At 40.0% G+C, this 23,368-nt stretch overlaps 1 protein-coding gene across 4 annotated transcripts in view; it reads right to left on the minus strand.

Annotated features, from left to right (window-relative positions):
• Nucleotides 1-2,278: 2,278 nt before the first annotated feature.
• The window catches only part of LOC126262557 (enhancer of mRNA-decapping protein 3), an 84,944-nt gene continuing 63,854 nt past the window's right edge, over nucleotides 2,279-23,368 (minus strand). For all 4 annotated transcript variants that reach the window (XM_049959255.1, XM_049959253.1, XM_049959252.1 and 1 more), the window contains 2 exons: nucleotides 13,970-14,187; nucleotides 2,279-3,042 (listed from right to left, as the gene is read on the minus strand). In XM_049959255.1, the coding sequence (XP_049815212.1) occupies nucleotides 2,702-3,042; nucleotides 13,970-14,187 (559 nt within the window). In that variant the 3' untranslated portion in view covers nucleotides 2,279-2,701. The remainder of the gene's footprint in view (nucleotides 3,043-13,969; nucleotides 14,188-23,368) is intronic.

Consider the following 23,368-nt stretch of genomic DNA (forward strand, 5'->3'; position numbering starts at 1 on the left):
CATCTACATCCTCTTCCATTTCCATGATATTGTCCTCAAGTACATCGCCCTTGTATAGACCCATTATTTACTCCTTCCACCTTTCTGCTTTCCCTTCTTTGCTTAGAACTGGGTTTCCATCTGAGCTCTTGATATTCATACAACTGGCTCTCTTTTCCCCAAAGGTCTCTTTAATACTCCTGTAGGCAGTATCTATCTTGCCCCTAGTGAGATAAGCCTCTACATCCTTACATTTGTCCTCCAGCCATCCCTGCTTAGCCATTTTGCACTTCCTGTCAATCTCATTTTTGAGACATTTGTATTCCTTTTTGTCTGCTTCATTTACTGCATTTTTATATTTTCTTCTTTCATCAATTAAAATCAATATTTCTTCTGTTACTCACGGATTTCCACTAGCCCTCGTCTTTTTACCTACTTGATCCTCTGCTGCCTTCACTACTTCATCCCTCAGAGCTACCCATGCTTCTTCTACTGTATTTCTTTCCCCCATTCCTGTCAATTGTTCCCTTATGCTCTCCCTGAAACTCTGTACAACCTCTGGTTTAGTCGGTTTATCCAGGTCCCATCTCCTTAAATTCCCACCTTTTTGCAGTTTCTTCAGTTTTAATCTACAGTTCATAACCACTAGATTGTGGTCAGAGTCCACATCTGCCCCTGGAAATGTCGTACAGTTTAAAACCTGGTTCCTAAATCTCTGTCTTACCATTATGTAATCTATCTGATACCTTCTAGTATCTCCAGGATTCTTCCATGTATACAACCTTCTTTCATGATTCTTGAACCAAGTGTTAGTTATGATTAAGTTATGCTCTATGCAAAAGTCTACCAGACGGCTTCCTCTTTGAATTCTTACGCCCAATCCATATTCACCTACTACGTTACCTTCTCTCCCTTTTCCTACTCTCGAATTCCAGTCACCCATGACTATTAAATTTTCGTCTCCCTTCACTACCTGAATAATTTCTTTTATCTCATCATACATTTCATCAATTTCTTCATCATCTGCAGAGCTAGTTGGCATATAAACTTGTACTACTGTAGTAGGCATAGGCTTCGTGTCTATCTTGGTCACAATAATGCGTTTACTATGCTGTTTGCAGTAGATTACCCGCACTCCTATTTTTTTAATTCATTATTAAACCTACTCCTGCCTTACCACAATTTTATTTTGTGTTTATAACCCTGTAATCATCTGACCAAAAGTCTTGTTCATCCAGCCACCGAACTTCACTAATTCCCACTATATCTAACTTTAACCTAACCATTTCCCTTTTTAAATTTTGTAACCTACCTGTCCGATTAAGGGATCTGACATTCCACGCTCCGATCTGTAGAATGCCATTTTCTTTCTCCTGATAATGACGTCCTCCTGAGTAGTTCCCGCCCGGAGATCCGAATGGGGGACTATTTTACCTCCGGAATATTTTACCCAAGAGGACGCCATCATCATTTAACCACACAGTAAAGCTGCATGCCCTTGGGATAAATCACGGCTGTAGTTTCCCCTCACTTTCAGCCATTCGCAGTACCAGCACAGCAAGGCCATTTTAGTTAGTGTTACAAGGCCAGATCAGTCAATCATCGAGACTGTTGCCCCTGCAACTACTGAAAAGGCTGCTGCCCCTCTTCAGGAACCACACGTTTGTCTGGCCTCTCAACAGATACCCCCTCTGCTGTGGTTGCACCTACAGTACGGCCATTTGCATCGCTAAGGCACGGAAGCCTCCCCACCAACGGCAAGGTCCATGTTTCATGGGGGGAGGGAACTTCCTCATAAATTGTCTTCAATTTTAGCAGTTGCAGTTTCTAGTATGTCCACAATGCATGAAACTTATTTACTAACATTAATACAGGAAGGAATAGAAAAACAAAACATGGCAGTGAGATATCCAATTCCAGGAGACAAGAATTAGGAGTAACTTTGCAATCTTTGTTCAGAGGTAGGTCATTTGAGTGTTTGAAATTTAGTCTGTAGTATCCACATATACTATTAACAAGTATGTCTTAAAATGCCTATCCAAAAATACTTCTGATTATTGACCGCAGAACTATCTGAAAATGCATTCCGGATGTAGTATGATGTGAGTACCTTGTGCTCTCTCACCCACACACACTACTTCTGTGACTGAAACCAATTACGAGATGGATTTGGCTTGAATTTGTCAACTTGTGTGTTAGTGTACACAACTTTATAACTGTTTTTGCCATCTAACCATTCAACACTGATATTTTTCTGCTGCAATTTCAGTTAGAGTTATTCCTTGAAAAATGAAAGATCTACATGCAACTTCCTATTTATTTCAATAAAAACACAAATGGCAAAGTAATTTCAGTTTGATATGAAATAAACAATTGTTTAAATGCTGCACTTGTACATTACTACGGCTTTCTCTTTGATTATCAGTTACAAAAAATATATCACACAACATTCAAAATTACAATTTAAAATTTATTTGATGCAAAGACACATGTTTCTCCAATGACTGGTATCCCCACACACTTCTCTCCACATCTGAAATTATTTTATCTTCCTTTTGATTAAGTGGCCTCATGGAAATGTGTAGACTTTAGAGTAATCTTATTTAAATCACAGTCTGCCAGTGTTTGGTAACACCTTTTCTCCTCAAAAATGCCACAAAACCTGATCAATGCTTTGTCATCGCCAGAGAGTAGTAGTATCAACTGAAAAGAAGCATGAAGTTCATGTATCATTCACATGAAGGGGTATCACAAACTTTGGTCCAAAAGGTGACGTGTATTTGATACCAATTTCCTCAAAGACCTGTTGTGGACACCCTAGGTTACAAAGATAAAGCTTTCCATTATTTGAACTGTGAGCAAGTGGCAAAAATGGAAGCAATGAGAATTTAGTGTCAACAAATGCTGTCCCTCCAGCTGGTGGATCCAGGGCAAGAACAGGAGCACGACACTCATTTGCCCACATTGCTGCAGGCATGTAGTTAACAAAGTTCCTTTCAGGTGTGCTGGACTGCTCATCCAAAAGTGCCAGAATGATTAAATCGATAGCCAGTGATGGTAAGTCTGCAATGTAAGAAAACAGTGTCAACAGAAAATTTGAGAGTTGGACTCGCATCAATGACATTCACTATACTGAACAACAAAACTCTTTTAGACTAATGAAATAATAATTTTAAAAAAACGTTAAAACTTTCACAACAGACATTTTCTCCACTTAATCTGATGGTTAGGCAATGCTCATATAAATAAAAAATTATGATGTGAAGCAAAATTCATTACTTTAAATAAAGTGTTAGCCTGACTGTCTTGTTTCTCACAAATGATATGGCTGCCTGTTGTGACAGAAATGTGTGACAAAACAACTGGTAGGTTCTTTGATGGTGTCTTTAGAATATGGTGATTACTATAGAACAGATACATAAAAACACTGACAAGTTGACAGTAATTTGAAAAGGAGGAATATCTACTTGGTAATTGTTGAACCAACCAAATGCAGACACAAGCATGTGCACACGTCGTGAATTTAAAGTCATTTTTATTACATATTTTCGCCATTAAATTTACTGCCCATGATGTTTTATGAGAGAGACTGGAATCAGACACACACAAAATACAAGTATGTCATGAAATCAGAGAAAATGTTACGGTGTAAGTAACCTGCAGAAATACCCATGGTAAAAACTCTGAATTAGTTCCTCTCCATAAAGGAAATAATGCATACAAAGTAACAGGAGAAAAAACAATGATCTGAAACCAGAAGTGCTTAATCTGTGAGATATTAAATTTTGGCTGGAATATATATTGCAACTATTAGTTAAACAGCAACTAATATTCCAGTATTTCATTATCTGTAAGACACAGTGAGGAAAATTTCATCTTTATTTTCACTACGAATGTAGAATGTGCGTATGTAATGCTACTGGATATGTGGGGCCTCACTGCAACTTTTCAGGTGTAGATCATAACACTGTACACTCTGAGAACCTGCACATGCAGTTGATTGTTATCTTTCAGACTGAATATGTGTGAGCCACTGGCACAAGGGACATGGGCGAATCATACAGACAGACTGCACAGGCAGTTGCATGTGGTGCAATGAGATGTTATACGACTGACTCAGGACAACACGGTTACAAGAAGGCACAGATTTTTGTAGAAGATCCCATGAGAAGATCGTAGGACTGACTGACTGGCTCTGGCGAATAGTCAGAAGACAACACCTGAAATCATGGCAGATTTAACAGCAAGATCAACATGAACTGTCGGGAAGTTGGGTTGACATCTTCAACTGCCAAGCATCACCTACTGCTGTCACTGTATCACAGACAACAGACATTCTTGGTGTAGAAACAGGGACATTGGGTAGCATTATATTGTATTCAGTGATACGTCTCACTACTTTTGCTGGCAGTCAGGCTGTCATTAACAAGACCATAGATGACTTGGTGAAATGCCTTGGGAAAGATCAATCCTCTAGATGTATAACCCACCAACTCATGTAATCACAGTGTGGAGAGCTAGTGATTATAACAGGTTTTACTTGTTAATTGATGGAGGAAGGCTGAATGCTCACCATTATGTGGCAAGAAGGAAAAACCATGTTGTCATACCAATATCCTTCATGATCAGAGTACAAAATGGCATACTTTAACACGATAACGCAAGAATCCACGCCATAGCTCACACCACAAACACTTTGAAGAATGCTAGGACCCTTTACTGGCCTCCCAATGATGATGAAATAATAATAATAATAATAATAATAATAATAATAATAATACAAGGGTTGAATGAAAAGTAATGCCTCCACCTTTGTTAATTGGGTTTGGATGGGGAAATTTTAATAAATCAAATGCAGAAATAATCCTTAGAATGTGATCTTTAATTATCAATATTCACTTTTCCAGCTAATCACCAGCCAATTGGAAACATTTCTGCCAACGATGAACAAGTTTTCTGAAGCCGTCACAGAAGAAGTAGACACACTGTTTCTGCAACCAGTCTCACAGTTCTCTCAACGTCTTCATCAGAAGCATAATGATGTCCCCGCAGATCGTCTTTCATTAGCAGGAACAGATGGAAGTCAGACGGTGCTACATCTGGGCTGTACAGAGGATGTCATACTGTGGTGAGATTCAGTCTCTGAAGCTCTGCTGTGGTGGCACCCATCGTGCACTGATCTTCCAATAGCCAAGCAAAGCAATAATGTGACCCACACGTTCTTGTGAAATGGTGATTGTGCTTGCAATTTCTCTCCAAGTGATATGATGAGAGCCCTGAATCTGTCAACATTTTGCTTGTGAAACTCGGTGGTTGCTGTCACAGGATGTGCAACTCCATTTATCGCACGGGTCAGATGTTCCCTTCTCAACATCTTTAAACTTACTCGCCCAACGACACAAGTACTCACATCAACACACTCACCATAAACTGCTTCCATTCTCTGATGAATCTCCTTTGGGGTAACACCTTCTGCTGTCAAGAATTCTATGACTGCACAATGCTTAAATCGCATTGACCGACTGCCTACGCAGGGTTCCCTACTTCACACTGTAACAACACAATCTTATTATGCTAAGGTTTCCCGTCAACTGGAGCTTTACAGAAGAGGCTCTGGAGCAAGCCAGTACCTGCCGCATACCAATGCTGCCAACTGTTTAAGATATACGAAGATGGAGGCATCACTTTTCAGTCAACCCTCATAATAATCTGATCACCACCAACACTTTATTTAAATGTAATATGGAGAAGGTTGCATCATTAAGTGTAATTGATTTTTGAAGAGGTTAACCTTATATAAATGTGTAGGCTTCCACAGCCAGAGTCAGTAGACATGAAAGTTTTCTGGGTATGGTACCGCGTCATAATGTATAAAACTACTGCTGCTGCCGTGGCTGAAACATTGGTGTTTCATCAGCAGATCAGCAGCAGTAGGTTAACCTTAGCTTATCTCTCCCCCGCTCCCCAAAGATAGACTAGTGTGACCTATGTAGTACATATAGCCTCAGAAACTTGAGTGAAGACAAGTGGAAGCAGCACTTAGAAAGTAAAGGGCAAGCACGGCTGCAAGATGATCAGTAGTTCGATTAAAATTACGTGATAGTTGATCAAAGCTATGCCCAAACCATTTGCCATTGCCAAACTGCCGCTTCCAATTCCTTGTCCGGCTTTCTTTTTTTATGTGTGTGGATACTGAATCCAATGGTCTAGTTCTTTAATTTCATATTTCATCACACACACACACACACACACACACACACACACACACACACACACACACACACACAGATGCTAACGAAATACACACGTGTCATACAAGGACTAACCAAACAGTACTGGATCCTTCTGTACAAGACGTGATTCAGTGTCATTTATACATTAGATAAGCTTTGCACAACATTGTGTTAAGCCAAATTTTCAAAGGCTGTCTATCACTGCAACTGGCACACAAGAGTCATAAATAAAACAATACTTTGCAGTGTAGTGGTATAGCTTAGTGGTAAGCATATAAACATGATGTGCAGAAGGTCAAAGGTTTGGATCTTGTCAAAAGCTGCACAATTTTTAATTTCTCTAAATCTAATCAAAAGACTGATTATTATTTTATTCATCTAATTGGTTTTAAGGTATTTTTGTTAATTTCTAATACTTTGCCTTATATTTTTCATCATCATACTAAGTTTTTTATTTGCTCTTATTTTGGTCCTATAATTCTTTTTTGTGTGGAGTCTGCTTGTGTCACCTATAATCTGCAACCAAGTGCCAACTAGGACTGCTTATTGACTGGTAAGGTGGCATCACTTGTAGCCAGTGTAGGGACAGTTTCAGGTAACCAATGACAGCAAGAAATTGGTCTGCTATTAGCACTAAAACTAAAAATTTCATATGGAACATGGTTATGCAAACAGACATACTACGAAATTTTTCTGTCTTGAGTTTGCTCATAGAGGTTAGCCTTAAATGCCACAAACAAAATGATCATGATTCAGTTCTGCCGACTGTTGATCGCCATTTTCTCAGATACATTGCACACCACGAGGTTATGGTTAGGTTAGGACACGAGTTTCAATTCAGGGCTATGAAACCCATCATCTCCCGCAGTTCAGTGGTTGGTCACTTAAAATCAGCTGTCAACAGAGTCTCTCCTACTTCCGTCGTACCTTGCTTCCAACATTCCTCCGTGTTACACATTAACAGCATTCATGAAGTGACCATCTATACTTGTGTGTCAACTACAACTGAGCAATAGCCAGCAGCAGACGTGGCAACACTGTAATGGCAAGTGACAGATGTCAACTACCAAGTAATTTTAATTGGACTGTGGATAAGAAAGATGCCCAGTGGAAGCTTTGCTCAATGTACACCATAGACTTGCAGGCCATGAAACTTGCTCCATTTTTACATGCAAGTGCGGTTTATAATAAACAAAATTGGTTGTTCATAACTTACAATGTATAATTTACAAAGTCAAGATGCAGTATGATACTGATTTGATGAAACACAAGGTGAATTAGCTTCTTCAGGCCCATGTACAATGGAAACCCTGTCCAAAATGATTAAAGAAAATCCTGTCCCCCATCATTTAGTATTCTGAAGGCTGCATATATCAGAACAGAAATGTGATATTATTAAATTCTCTTTTTAGATTAGCATTTGATACTAGAGTGCTGATTATGCAAAAGTTTTGAAGGAAGGTCAGACTCAGATGGAACGAGAGATGGTTCACAGTTCCATGTAGTACAAGCTTAAAGGATATGACGTTACACTTCCTAGCTGACAAACCTTGAACCCAAAGAGGAAAAAAGAAAAGCCATGAGCTTACAAAGTCCATTACCTAGATTTTACCTTTTTCAACAACTATGCAGAGAAAAGTTTGTGGCTGTATCATTCATTTAGGCCTGGAAGAGCAGTAAAAAATGAGATTATGGTTACAGACCTGAGGGTGATACAGAACCATCCAAATGGTATTATCTGCTGCAAGTGCACCTTCAACAAAGTGTGGCAAGACGTAACGAGACATCAAAGAAAAATTTTTGGTAAAGTTTGCTTCCTGAACCTATACAAAGAAAGACTGTACATCAAGAAAGCCAAATGGGATAATTCACAACAACTTAAAGCAGTTCTTCCTAAGGACTGTCACTGGTATTATGACAAATCACTAACAAATGATTATCATCTTGGAGGTTATGGCTTTAGGAGTGACAGTGCAGTGTAGCATAGTTCTTTGTTGCTATTTCAATGACATTTGGCACTTTTTTCCTCGATGAAACGTACATACGGTATCAAAACTGTGTGAACAGTATGGATATTTGGAGTTGTTTTTGTGAGATCTTTCAATAAAAAAATGTTAATGTTCCAAAATGGTGTTCTTACTAGCTTTTTCAGCATCACAAACAATGTAAAAGTGGCAAGTCTTACAGGATACACTGGCAAACAAATAGCGCAAGAATAACAAATCCTGTCATAAATACTGATGCAGTTCTGCGTATCTCCCATAATTATGCTTTCTAAAGAGTAATTTTCTTTGTTTCAGTTTCTGGTCTGATCCAAAATCTAATTGTAATGCTACAACACAAATTTAGTGTCCCTACGAAACTTATCACACCATCTAGACAGTTTTTTCTCCCTTCTGTAAAATTCATATTTTGCTGGTTACATGGTATTTCTTGAACGATGAATTATTTACATACAACTAATTTCTTTTATTTATTTATTTTTAATTCACATTAAAATATCAAAGTATTACATGAATTTGTTGTATTATTTCATGTGAAGTAAACTGTATGTAATGGATGTAAAAATACTCCCGACAAATGAATACAGACAGTCTTAAGCTGGACTCAGGTGTAGAGATGGATGGAAGGGATATGTCTGATTGTTAAAGAAAAATCTGTTCTATTTTGGACAGTGCTTTCTTGTAGTACTGAATGTACAGAGTAATGTGGAGAAGCGAACACAAGTTTTGAAGTGCTCTTAATCTGTGCTGGGATTTGGAAATGTGATGATGGATTGAGCGTGAATATGCCATTAATAGGGGGAAACTATCTTAGAAGAAAGACTAAGGAAAGGCAAACCTACGTTTCTACCATTTGCAGACTTAGAGAAAGCTTTTGACAATGTTGACTGGAATACTCTCTTTCAAATTCTGAAGGTGGTAGGGGTAAAATACAGGGAGCGAAAAGCTATTTACAATTTGTACAGAAAGCAGATGGCTGTTATAATAGTCAAGTGGCATGAAAGGGAAGCAGTGGTTGGGAAGGGAGTGAGACAGGGTTGTAGCCTCTCCCCGATGTTATTCAATCTGTACATTGAGCAAGCAGTAAAGGAAACAAAAGAAAAATTCGGTGTAGGTATTGAAATCCATGGAGAAGACATAAAAACTTTGAGGTTCGCCAATGACATTGTAATTCTTTCAGAGACAGCAAAGGACTTGGAAGAGCAGTTGAATGGAATGGACAGTGTCTTGAAAGGAGGGTATAAGATGAACATCAACAAAAGCAAAACGAGGATAATGGAATGTACTTGAATTAAGTTGGGTGAGGCTGAGGGAATTAGATTAGGAAATGAGACACTTAAAGTAGTAAAGGAGTTTTGCTATTTGGGGAGCAAAATAACTGATGATGGTCGAAGCAGAGAAGATATAAAATGTAGACTGGCAATGGCAAGGAAAGCGTTTCTGAAGAAGAGAAATTTGCTAACATAGAGTATAGATTTAAGTGTCAGGAAGTTGTTTCTGAAAGTATTTGTATAGAGTGTAGCCATGTATGGAAGTGAAACATGGACGATAAATAGTTTAGACAAGAAGAGAATAGAAGCTTTCAAAATGTGGTGCTACAGAAGAATGCTGAAGATTAGATGGGTAGATCACGTAACTAATGAGGAGGTATTGAATAGAATTGGGGAGAAGAGTTTGTGGCACAACTTGACTAGAAGAAAGGATCGGTTGGTTGGACATGTTCTGAGGCATCAAGGGATCACCAATTTAGTACTTGAGGGCAGCGTGGAGAGGTAAAAATCGTAGAGAGAGACCAAGAGATGAATACACTAAGCAGATTCAGAAGGATGTAGGCTGCAGTAGGTACTTGGAGATGAAGAAGCTTGCACAGGATAAAGTAGCATGGAGAGCTGCATCAAACCAGTCTCAGGACTGAAGACCACAGCAACAACAGGGGGAAACGTAGCAATTTCGTGGAAAGAGAAGCAGTTTTCACTGTGGTGGAAGTCAGAAGATTTAAAGAGGAGAAGTGAAGTATTGCACTGAGAGAGAGGATGCCTTAACAAGCATGTGAATATGGGTGAAACGAAGTTTACATAAGACTATTGCACTGACATTGTTGCAGTAAAACACTAAATTTTTCGAGAAGAGAGACGATTCTACATTTCTACAAAGAGGAAGAGTCAGAAGAGGGAAAAACTGGAACAAAGAAGAAAGCAAGGAGCAAGATTTTCAAAACAGGAGAGTTGTCAAGAAATTGGTGCAGAAAAGAATGGGCAGCCAAAACTAACAATACACTAGGAAGAACAACACTATAAACAGTTACATCATAAAACAAGTGCCAGACAGATTTGACAAGGCACTGTGCTGAAGAGTTATCAGCATCATTCTGGTTTAGGACAGACTATGAACTAAGTCAGTGCTATGGACAGTGTTACTATGAGAGCATGTACAGTTATCATTCATGTTCAGAGAATGTGGATTGCAAACAGACTATTTAATTGTTGGATAAGTTATTGTGAGTACCACAGCATGCTATTTGAAAATGAAATATTAATAAAATGATGATATTCTACACAATTATATTGTTAATTAAGTCATCTACTGTTAAGCTCTAAAATACTGTTTCAGCATTTCAGCCAGGCACATTGTAGTCCCATAGCCTCTTAAAACTAGTTCTAAAATTCAGCAGCGAGTTCTACACAGCAGATAGATAAACTGGAGCAGCAACAGAATCATTTAGTGTTTTTCTCAAATTAATTTTTCATTGACAACACAGCACTCGCCATCTAGTTCTGTTCCCGAAAATCATCGAACATCTGCAATACGATGACACCAGAGATTGTCTGCAACTTTGCGCCATCCAGGTGATACAAGAAAACATTCTAGCGATTCAGTTCTGGTGTTAAACTTTGTTTTGCTTCTCAGTAAATTTAATCTCCTAACAGAATCCTACATCATTATTTACAAAACACAACGAACAGTAAAAACTGAATCAATAACTAAAAAGAACAACTTGAGATTCTGTACATATTATTTCCCTGTCAGCCTTAAATTTTCTCATGGTTAAAAGATGGTACCATGCTATTTAAATTGACTGTGAAAGTATAAGTGCTTAACTGCAAAATAACACTCTAAACTACAGATAAAATATTGACAATGTAATTATGGAGTTGTTCATTTCTCTAAGTACATTCATATTCAATAGTTTTGATTACTTATACTTAATGAGAACATAATTAATACAATACAGTACCATAGCATATAGCTGAAGTTTCTTAATAAATCTTTTATGTTACTGTCTTTTTAAGCTTTAAATTTAATGTGGAAGTAGCTCCATAAATTTCAATATGTCAAGTCAATTTATACATCAGTTACTGTCCTATGTAAGCTGCATGCATTTACACACTCTTAGCTTCACACTGTAAAAGACATACTCAATGTACTTAAATGACATTTTTCAAAGAATCCAGAGTAGCAGTTCATCTTTCAGATAGTTGTCGATATATAAGCCATTCTTATTCTGTATTTCTACTTGCCATTTTCACGTAAAGGTACGTGTGTGTGTGTGTGTGTGTGTGTGTGTGTGTGTGTGTGTGAGAGAGAGAGAGAGAGAGAGAGAGAGAGAGAGAGAGAGAGAGTTTCTGACACACAGTGCTCAACAACAGTACCGCAGAGTCCTTATGTACAAACTATTAATAACAGCAGATTATGTTTTACACATTTTGCTCAGTATAAACAGCGAAAAAGTAGCATTAGGATTGATTGTCACAGTCAGCAGCTGCAAGTGCAGTACTCTGGCATACATCAGAGGTGTTCACGTGTATGAAAACAGTAGTGCAGCAAGCGTAGGCAATCGTATAGTGGCAGTGCATAACATCATTGTCAACTACTGATGAGCAGTTAATTAAGTTAAGTATTAAACAGTTTAGTCTGTTGTTCTGTGAGGCAATGCACTTGCCAAAGAGTTTGCTGTAGCTTTGTTGGTCATATGCTAGATTGTTATTAGACGACCATTGCGTAAGTCTGAGTTAGCAGAGTGCATTCTTCACAGCGTGTTCAACTGGTGCCAAAGATTGGTGCTAAAGATTGACAGACCTCCTCTTTAACATTCTCTATTACCTCCTGATGTATGGGGTCAAATTCATGGCAACTATCTCTTGTGTACTCGGTCCGACATTTCTGGCCACCATACACAGCAGTATCTCTTCTCTTAATATCTGGCATATGAGAGAGGCAGAGTCACAAAGGCATTCCACAACTGCCATAGGATCACATTCAGAAGTCGGTCATATCTCTTTCATCTGACTTTTTTTTTTTCTGTTGCATTCCCTCGCAATGCTGGCACCACTTGAGGAATTATTCTACTGTTGTTACCCGCTTTACAAGAAGAGCTTAGTACATCGTCTTCTGTGACCCATTTCATCAACTCTGAGTTTCTATTGGCTTCTGTCCTATCAGATTCACAATGTTGTATAGGGCGAAAACATCCCGCATGCCAGAGTGTGTTGTTTCCCCATGACAATAGGCCCCGTCTGCAACTGTTCTTCCACTAAGTGGTCTTGCTGCTGATTGATTCCAGCTCAGTCTGGAATTTATAACAGCTGTTGAGCTGCTTTTCATTGTGCTCGCACCACTGTTGGCTGTGCCAACTACGTAGAAGTACAAATTTGCCGAACACATCATGCTATCTCATCTGTCACATTTGGAGACTCTGGCGGATCTTTGCAGCCATTTCCTTGGGTCCTGTCCATCATGTCCAGAAAATACTAATGGATGGCTGATGGTGCAGCTGACTCACTGCTGCCTTGGAATCCAATGGTAACCCGAATATATGGACCTTGGGAATGATGTACTGCTTGTACTCATTGCCAAAGTGAAGCCATGGTGGTGTACATGTTTTGAAGTACCCTGTGTCTCCACCAAACTCTAAATCCATAAGCAGGGTCACCATTGAAGTACAACACTTAGCACTGAAAGCATGATTACAGACATCAACTTCTAGCCAGAAAATAACTGAGCTCCTGGACCTACAGTGCTGCTATTTATACAAACATTACTTGTGTTTGTGTTTGTGTGTTTGTTTGTGTGTGTGTGTGTGTGTGTGTGTGTGTGTGTGTGTGTGTGTGTGTGTGTGTGTGCGTGCGCGCGAGCGCGCTGGGGGGGGGGGGGGATGAGTGCAAATTTTCTGTTTGTCCTTTCTATTTTGCAAATTATCTGTTAATGATATTTTCAACACTGGTCAAGTCTTTTGCAAAACTTCCACAGAAAATTATGACCAATATATGCCCACAACTACAGCTGTTTACAATTGTGATAAATGTTTTAAGAATAACCACATAAAATTGAAAAAAATCAATTCAAGAAACTGTTGAAATTATAGTTATTAAGGCTGGTCAGTATTTAACTTCAGGAGATACAACAGAGTACTGCCAACAGAAATGCTCTAAACAGAAAACAATCTGTCTAGTTTTTTTAACTATTTCTTGTATCTTCAGGGAGGTAGTGGTGACTGTCTGGAGAAAATGGAAATAGTGAAAGACCTGAAATCTACCTCCCCCTTTCCCAGTATCCTCATACAGTCTGGCTTCCCTCCCAGAGAAAAGGGAGGCACATTCCTGAAAGTCAGGAGGAACTTTTTTTTTTTTTTCTATTTTAAGCATTATTATTGAAAATACTGCTCACCATGCCTTTTGAAGATAAGTACTGGTCAGCCCTTTCATCTCTCAAAAATATTCTGAACAGTAGTTTAAAGTATCCATTTGGCAAACAAACCTTCAGTATTTGTAAGGATGGTGTTTCCTGTAAACTTATAAAGCTGAAGTTCTGTTCTAACTTCTGGCACCATATTGAGTTGATCCAGTAGGAATACAACAGTTTTCACACCATGGCTAGCCAACTGCCGAGCACAACTTATAGCATAAGCACCCTGACGATGTGGGCCACATAACGCTACTACAGTTGGCCACTGGTGAACATTGTGAGGGTTGAGCCTAGTAAAAGAATGAATACAATGAACTAATCAGCTACATATATTAACGGAAACATAAATGACCTGTAGTATTCAAGTTAACAATAAAAATAAACTCTAACTACACTATAACATACAAAATAAAATTTAACAAACACTAAATCATGTAACTGAAGTAAGCATGCTCACTGCTTTTCAACTGATTTGAGAGTATTAATTAAGTTCACTTTGTTTATTTTTGAAGGGGTAGTGCAGAAGATGTCTTTTAACATTTCCCATGGGCAAAAACTGGTTGGAAATGGGGATTTTACATGAAAATGTAACATGCTGCTTGTATCTTTCCTGTGTTGTCACTTATCTGTTGCATAAAGATTTGTGTGCGATATGATATGCCGGGTGGTTATAATTAAAGTGCAGCTACTCACAGAGGTCCACGGTGGGCTGTTCTTATAGTATGGCAGTGAAACTTAGAAGATATGCTAATGTGTTAATGCAGAATTGATGTGCGCTGGATAATTTTTTTTTTAAATTTTGGCCATCAGGTGCAAATCTGAGGGGGCACAGATCTCAGCGCCTCTGATGCTCATACTGAACTAACCGTGTAAGTGGTGGTTAATATTGTAATCAACATTATGCCTTTCTCACTTGTTTGACCTTTCCTGCCCATGTCCCAGTCCTAACCAATCATAGATGGAAACATCTCTATGCATCTTTCTTGCATTCACAGTGCCAAATTTGTACCTGGTGGCTAAAAAGGCAACTAATTTTTTTCCAGAATTACTGCATTAAAAATATCTACCAAGTTCCACTGCCATATTCCAGCCCACACTGGACCTCTGTGAGTAGCTGTGCTTTAATTATAACCACCTGGTATTATTGTTGTTGTGGTGGTGGTGGTGGTGGTGGTGGTCAGTCTGAAGATTGGTTTGATGCAACTCTCTGTGCTATGCTATTCTGTGAAAGCCTCTTCATCTCCAAGTAACTACTGAAACCTACGTCTTTTTCAATCAGCTTACTGTATTCATCTCTGTCTCCCTCTACGATACGATTTTTACCTCCCCCCCCCCCCCCCCGGCAAAAAAAAGCTTCCTTCCTGTACTAAATTGGTAATCCCTTGATGCCTCAGAATGTGTCCTACCCAACTGAACCCTTCTTCTAGTCAGGTTGTGCCACAAATTTCTTTTCTCCCAATTTCTACTTAGTACTTCCTCATTAGTCACCCAATCGATCCACCTAATCTGCAGCACTGTTCCGTAGCACCACATTTCAAAAGCTTCTATTACTGTCTTGTCTAAACTGTTTATCGTCCATATTTCATGGCTACACTCCAGACAAATACCTTCAGAAAAGACTTTCTAAGATTTAAATCTACACTCCTGGAAATGGAAAAAAGAACACATTGAAACCGGTGTGTCAGACCCACCATACTTGCTCCGGACACTGCGAGAGGGCTGTACAAGCAATGATCACACGTACGGCACAGTGGACACACCAGGAACCGCGGTGTTGGTCGTCGAATGGCGCTAGCTGCGCAGCATTTGTGCACCGCCGCCGTCAGTGTCAGCCAGTTTGCCGTGGCATACGGAGCTCCATCGCAGTCTTTAACACTGGTAGCATGCCGCGACAGCGTGGACGTGAACCGTATGTGCGTTGACGGACTTTGAGCGAGGGCGTATAGTGGGCATGCGGGAGGCCGGGTGGACGTACCGCCGAATTGCTCAACACGTGGGGCGTGAGGTCTCCACAGTACATCGATGTTGTCACCAGTGGTCGGCGAAAGGTGCACGTGCCCGTCGACCCGGGACCGGACCGCAGCGACGCACGGATGCACGCCAAGACCGTAGGATCCTACGCAGTGCCGTAGGGGACCGCACCACCACTTCCCAGCAAATTAGGGACACTGTTGCTCCTGGGGTATCGGCGAGGACCATTCGCAACCGTCTCCATGAAGCTGGGCTACGGTCCCGCACACCGTTAGGCCGTCTTCCGCTCACGCCCCAACATCGTGCAGCCCGCCTCCAGTGGTGTCGCGACAGGCGTGAATGGAGGGACGAATGGAGACGTGTCGTCTTCAGCGATGAGAGTCGCTTCTGCCTTGGTGCCAATGATGGTCGTATGTGTGTTTGGCGCCGTGCAGGTGAGCGCCACAATCAGGACTGCATACGACCGAGGCACACAGTGCCAACACCCGGAATTATGGTGTTGGGAGCGATCTCCTACACTGGCCGTACACCACTGGTGATTGTCGAGGGGACACTGAATAGTGCACGGTACATCCAAACCGTCATCGAACCCATTGTTCTACCATTCCTAGACCGGCAAGGGAACTTGCTGTTCCAACAGGACAATGCACGTCCGCATGTATCCCGTGCCACCCAACGTGCTCTAGAAGGTCTAAGTCAACTACCCTGGCCAGCAAGATCTCCGGATCTGTCCCCCATTGAGCATGTTTGGGACTGGATGAAGCGTCGTCTCACGCGGTCTGCACGTCCAGCACGAACGCTGGTCCAACTGAGGCGCCAGGTGGAAATGGCATGGCAAGCCGTTCCACAGGACTACATCCAGCACCTCTACGATCGTCTCCATGGGAGAATAGCAGCCTGCATTGCTGCGAAAGGTGGATATACACTGTACTAGTGCCGACATTGTGCATGCTCTGTTGCCTGTGTCTATGTGCCTGTGGTTCTGTCAGTGTGATCATGTGATGTATCTGACCCCAGGAATGTGTCAATAAAGTTTCCCCTTCCTGGGACAATGAATTCACGGTGTTCTTATTTCAATTTCCAGGAGTGTATATTTGATGTTAACAAATTTCTCTTCTTCAGAAACACTTTTCTCACCATTGCCAGTCTACAATTTATATCCTCTTTACTTCAGTCACTATCAGTTATATTGCTGCCCAAATTGCAGAACACATCTTCAGCTTTGTGTGTCTCATTTACTAATCTAATTCCATTATCCTTGTTTTGCTTTTGTTGATGTTCATTTTATATCCTCCTTTCAAGACACTGCCCATTCCTTTCAACTGTTCTTCAAAGTCCTTTGCTGCTTCTGACAGAATTATGTCATTGGCAAAAAATCAAAGTTTTACTCTGAAATTTTCTTTAATTTTCTTTACTGCTTGCTAAACCTACAGACTGAATAACATTGGGGATAAGCCACAAGCCTGTCTCACTCTCTTCTCCAACACTTCTTCCCTTTCATTCACTTTGATATCGTATCTGCAGTCTGGTTCCTGTACAAGTTGTAAATAGCCTTTTGCTTCCTATATTTTACCTCCGCTGCCTTCAGAATTTCAGGGAGAGTACTTATGTCAACACTGTTAGAACTTTCTCTAAGTTTACAAATGCTATAAACATAGGTTTGCCATTCCTTAACCTGTAGTCTAAGACAAGACACAGGGCCACTATTGCCTCATATGTTCCTAAATTTCTGAGGAATCTATACTGATCTTCCGCAAGGTCGGCTTGTACCAGTTTTTCCATTCTTATGTAAAGAATTCATGTTAGTATTTTGCAACCATGACTTATTAAACTGATATTTCAGTAATATTGACACCCGTCATCACCAGCTTCCTTTGGAATTAAAATTATTATATTATTCTTGAAGTCTGAAGCTATTTCACCTGTCTCATACATCTTGCACACCAGACAGAAGAGTTCACAGAACTGTCAGCAGTCCTGATGGAATGTATACTCCCTCCACATTTCAGCTTCCTCTTCTTTGCTTAGTACTGGTTTTCCATTATCGCTCTTGATACTCATACTTCTGCTTCTCTTATCTCCATAGGCCTCTTTAATTTTCCTGTAGGCAGTATCTTTTCCCTAGAGAAATATGCTTCTGAATCCTTACATTTGTCCTCTAGCCATTCCTGATTGCCCATTTTACAATTTCTGTCAATTTCATTTTTTAAATGTTTGTATTCCCTTTCATGTGTCTGTTTACTGTATTTTTATATTTTCTCCTTTCAACAATTAAATTCAGTATCTCATGTGTTCTCAAAGGATTTCCACTAAGCCTTGTCCTTATATGTGTTTGATTCTCTGCTGCCTTCCCTATTTCATTTCTCAAAGCTATTCATTCATTATCATCTGTATTCCTTTCTCCTGTTCTTGACAACTGTCGCCTATTGCTCCCTTTGAAACTCTGAACATCTTCTGGTTCTTTCAACTTATCCAAATCCCATCGCCTTAACTCCCTACCGTTTTGCAATTTCTTCAGCTTTAACCTACAGTTCATTAGCAATAAATTGTCATCAGAGACATCTGTCCCTGAAAATGTCTTACATTTCAAAATCTGGTTCTGAAATATCTGTCGTACTATTATATAATCTATCTGAGACCTTCTGGTATCTCTAGGTCTCTTCCACATGTACAACTCTCTTTTGTTATTGTTAAACTAAGTGTTAGCAATGATTAAATTATGCTCTGCGCAAAATTCTACCAGGTGGTTTCCTCTTTTATCCCTTTCCCCCCCAGTCCATCTTCAATTACTATTTTTTCTTCTCTTACTTTTCCTAATATCTAATTCCAGTCCCCAATTGCTATTAAATTTTTTGTCTTCCTTATTCATCTGAATAATTTATTTTATCTCATCATACATTTCTTCAATCTCATTCTCTTTGCTATCTGTGGAGCTAGTTGGCAAATAATCAATTTGAAAATTTTCAAAAGTGTTCAAGTTGTGAATTTATATATAATTGACAGTTCTGTTCTATATTTGTTCTCTCTCCATATTTTGGTGGTAGTACATTGTTTTGAGGGCTCATTTCCCCGAAACTGAAGTGTATATGTATGTGATCAGCAACTGATTTTACATTTTAAAATTTCTTTAGCTCATCACAAATGTCTAATTTGTGTTATTTTCAATGAACAGATTAACAGATTCATAGTAAGCATGTTCTGTACAAACGATGTTTGCTGGGACCACAGATATATTGCGAGGTCACAGATTTTCAGTTTTACTTGCTGCTGATTTACTTTATATTTTCATTTGGCAGTGTTTCCACACAACATGCTACATTTACTGTAATTGAGCTATTATTTGTTTGTTTTAATTAAGAACAACACTACTGTTAACACTGTTTCCAAACATAGGATAGGATCGCTGAAATTTACAGCTAGAAACTGTCTTTACAGTACAACTTCTGAAGCCTGTAATTCAGCTAAATTTGTAGTAAATGATTTAAGAATGAAGTATACATCTGACAAGGAGAGGGCACGACTTGAGAAATTTATCGTGTAGCACTGGTAAAATGCACTGGCTAGCCAACTCCCAGGAAAAAGGTTTTGAAGTTTTCATTTCAAAAGCTTCTATTACGATCTTGTCTAAACTGTTTATCATCCATATTTCATGGCTACACTCCAGACAAATACCTTCAGAAAAGACTTTCTAAAATTTAAATCTATATTTGATGTTAACAAAGGTAGGGTGCTGGGAAGGTTAAAAGTCTGCCGCAGAGCAGCTAAAAGTGGGCAGTCCAGCAAGATGTGGACAACAGTCATATGTGAGCCACAGTGACACTGAGGTGGATCCTCGCGATGGAGGAGGTACCCCTGTGTGCTGAACTTCTCTTGAACTTGTGAAAATAAAAAGTAGCTCATTGACAGTACACACAATTTTTTACCTGCTGATCCAGGGTAAATCCCAGCTTCTGTCATAAGTTTGTAAAGTTATATTTAGAAGGATTTTTAAATAAAATGTATAACCAAAACCACTGCAAATGAAATGATTAATGATTTTATTTTACATATAATGCAACGGTTAGTTGGTTGATTTGGGGTATAAAGGGACTAAACTACAGCGTCATCAGTCCCTTTCTCCTTACGCAAGCAAGGCTCAAGGAACACAAACACCCAACACCACACCTAAAAAGAAGGTAAGCCAGCCACTCTGCAACACATTAACATGTCCACCCCAAAAAGACAAGGCGAGATGAACACATGTAGGGAAAAGACGACGACCATGACAAACAAATGCAAAGAAACTGCAACAGAGATAAAATGGAGGGAGGGTGGTGACCTCAGAGAGAAGGCTAAATGCCCACCCTCAGATGGTACGACACCGACAGAAATGCATGACACACGACTTCGCGACTGGAAGCCATGGGCTAGAGCCCATGACTATGCCTTGTGGATGGCTCCCTGTAGGCGCCACTCAGCAACATAAGTGCTGGAGCAGCAGTACAAAATGTAGAAGTCGTCTGCATACAGAGAAGGTGAGACCGACAGCCTGACAACTGCTTCTAGACAGTTAATGGCCATTAAAAACAGATATACACTCAATACAGTGACCTGCGGGACACCATCTCCTGGATACGGGAGGAACTATGGGAGGCACCAACTTCGACATGGAAATTACAGAGCAATAGGAAATTTTGGATAAAAATCTGGAGTGGGCCCCCCCGAGACCCCATTCATATAATGTGGCAAGGATATGATGTCGCCAGGTCAAGTTGTAAGCTTTTTGTAAATAAAAAAAGATGGCAACCAACTGTTGGCATCTGGAAAAGGCTGTTCGGATGGCAGACGAGGGAAACTAGATCATCATTGGTAGAGCAACCCCAGCGGAATCCGCCCTGACATGGCGCCAGTAGGCCACGTGACGCCAGGACCCAACACAATCGTCAACTTACCTACCATACATTCTAAAAGCTTACAAAAAACGTTGGTGAGGCTGATGGGCCAATAGCTATCCACATCAAGCGGGTTTTTACCAGGTTTGAGCACTGGAATGATGGTGCTCTCCCGCCATTGCGATGGAAAGACGAAATTGTACCAGATCCGGTTGAAGATGTCACTTTTAGTCAGACAAGAGATGTTTGATCATCTAACTGTGGATCCAATCTGGCCCAGAAGCTGTGTTGGGGCAATGCGCAAGGACACTGAGGAGCTCCCACTCTGTAAATGGGGCGTTATGGGGTTCACTGAGGTGTGACACGCACTCAGACAGACTGCGTCAAGAGAACAAGAAGAAGAAGAAACAGAAGAACCCAAGTCATTGGCGTGCATTCCGTTTGTCAGAAACACCTCAAGAAAAATCGTTAGAATCCTGGGGAAACACAATGTGAAATGTTTATTCCGACACCCTGCAAAAACCTTGACTCTACTGGGTTCAGTGAAAGAAGATCTAGGCCTTTGAAAACCAGGCGTTTATCAAATTCCCTGTCAGTGCGGAAAATCATACATTGGGGAGACAGTCTGCACTGTAGAAGGGAGGTGTCACGAACACAAGCACCATACCGAATTACGCCAGGCCACTAAATCAGCCATGGCTGACCACTGTATAAAGACTGGCCATACTATGGACTATGAAGAAACAAAAATCCTCTGACAGTCCTCCTACTTCTGGGATTGCGTTACTAAAGATGCCATCAAAATCCGACTGCAGGACGATCTAATTAATAAAGACAGCAGCCTTCAACTTAGTCAGGCTTGGAACCCTGCACTCAGCCTGGAGAGAAAGATGCAGTCCCAGAGATCGAGGACCGCCCCCGACGGCGGCAGCAGGGAGACTGCAGACCCCAGTTCAGACTCAGGCACCGCTTCCCCCACCACCTCCAGTAGCCGCTGCGCCAGCTGCACCAAAGACACCAGGAGAGGAATGGTGGAGGGGGTAAAGGATAGTATATACAGGGCGCCAAGAGGAACAGCACAACATTCGTCAGGAACCACCTGAAGATGGCAGCGTTTACGTCTGCCAAAATAGTTTGGAGAAATTACGACGCTACCCGGTCGGATACCCGAGAACTGTTCAAATTGGAAATACGCCAGGAAAATTTCAGATCGCACAGTTTTCATTGTTGTGGACGAGTTCTTTCTCGGTAGCAGATATTTTCTTCAGTCAGTATGGCCGTAGTACAAGCTATGTTTCCTCAACTATCATCATCGCTTCACAAGAAATCAAAGCTGAAGATTCCGGTGCAATCAGAACACTACCACTCAGCAAGCCTATCTAATGAACAACTGCATCTCTTAACAGTAACTCAGCTTTTCACTGTATAATGAGTGTTTAGTAATTTTATCTACCACTTCTCGTCATGGTTTCCTTATTAACTGACATATTCACTTCAACAATCTTTAACAATATAAACATTCCAACCTTGGCAATATTCCAGAAATTACTGGCATGTGTATTTGAATTTATTTAATACAACCAGTAAATGCAGAATATGGAAAGCCTGTTTGTACTATTATTTGAATAGTTCCTGTAGTGCCTTGGATGCTCTGAAACATCTGCATATCAACAATTAAACTCTTCCACAGAAGAAACATGTTAAAGTTCTGATGAACAACTCGCAGCTGTTTACATATAATAATAGTTAAAAAACACTAATGACTTTTTAATGACAATAGTACTGTACTAATACCTACTTCTCTAAAAATGGATTTACTGTTACTTAACTATTTTAAAATACAAAATTAATATAAGTCATTTCATTAGCTGCATCAGATATAAAATAAAATCATTAATGATTTCATTTACGATACTGTTTGCAACTACAAAAAATGTGTGTTTTTTTCACCAGCCATGTTCCACTTTATTGAAGTAAAGCATCATCAATGATCTGTAATTATGTTATTTACAGTTTTATTTGTTTCAAGATTGAAAAACAGTTCATTAACAATATACTGATTTTTACTTACAGGGAGTTCTGCTCATTTTCTCACCTACATCGGGAAATGCAGTTGCTAGCACATCACTGAGGTTTTTCTTCTTTAGATACTGATAGTTGTTGTCTAATTGTTAGTTGCTCTGCAGAACTATGCATTTTTATTTTTTTTACACAGCACACTTTTTTGTGCACCACTGTCTTCTGTTCGTTTTTATACTTCTAAGTATGTACTGTCGTTTGTGTTTTGTACTGTTGCCAACTCAAAATTGCCATTAGTTTGTCTTTGATCTACACTCTTTTTTTATTTTTTAGTTTATTTTACTTGTGTAATTCTATTTAATTATGTTGCCGTATATTTATATACTGTGGGAGAGTAGTAAAGGAACAGTGATGGAGGTTTTTTTTTGTGGGAGGGGGGGGGGGGGGGAATAAGCCATGATGAGTGGACAGAAGTGTGTGGTAATGTGATGGAATGTGAGTTGAAGACGAAGGTGAGGAGCAAGAAGTGAAATGAAACTGGGAGCGGGGGATTGGGTGTGAGAGTGAGAGAGGGTGAAGGATGAATCAGGCTCTTTTCTTTTTCATGTAA

This window comes from Schistocerca nitens, chromosome 6, assembly GCF_023898315.1.
Source record: "Schistocerca nitens isolate TAMUIC-IGC-003100 chromosome 6, iqSchNite1.1, whole genome shotgun sequence".
Taxonomy (NCBI): domain Eukaryota; kingdom Metazoa; phylum Arthropoda; class Insecta; order Orthoptera; family Acrididae; genus Schistocerca; species Schistocerca nitens.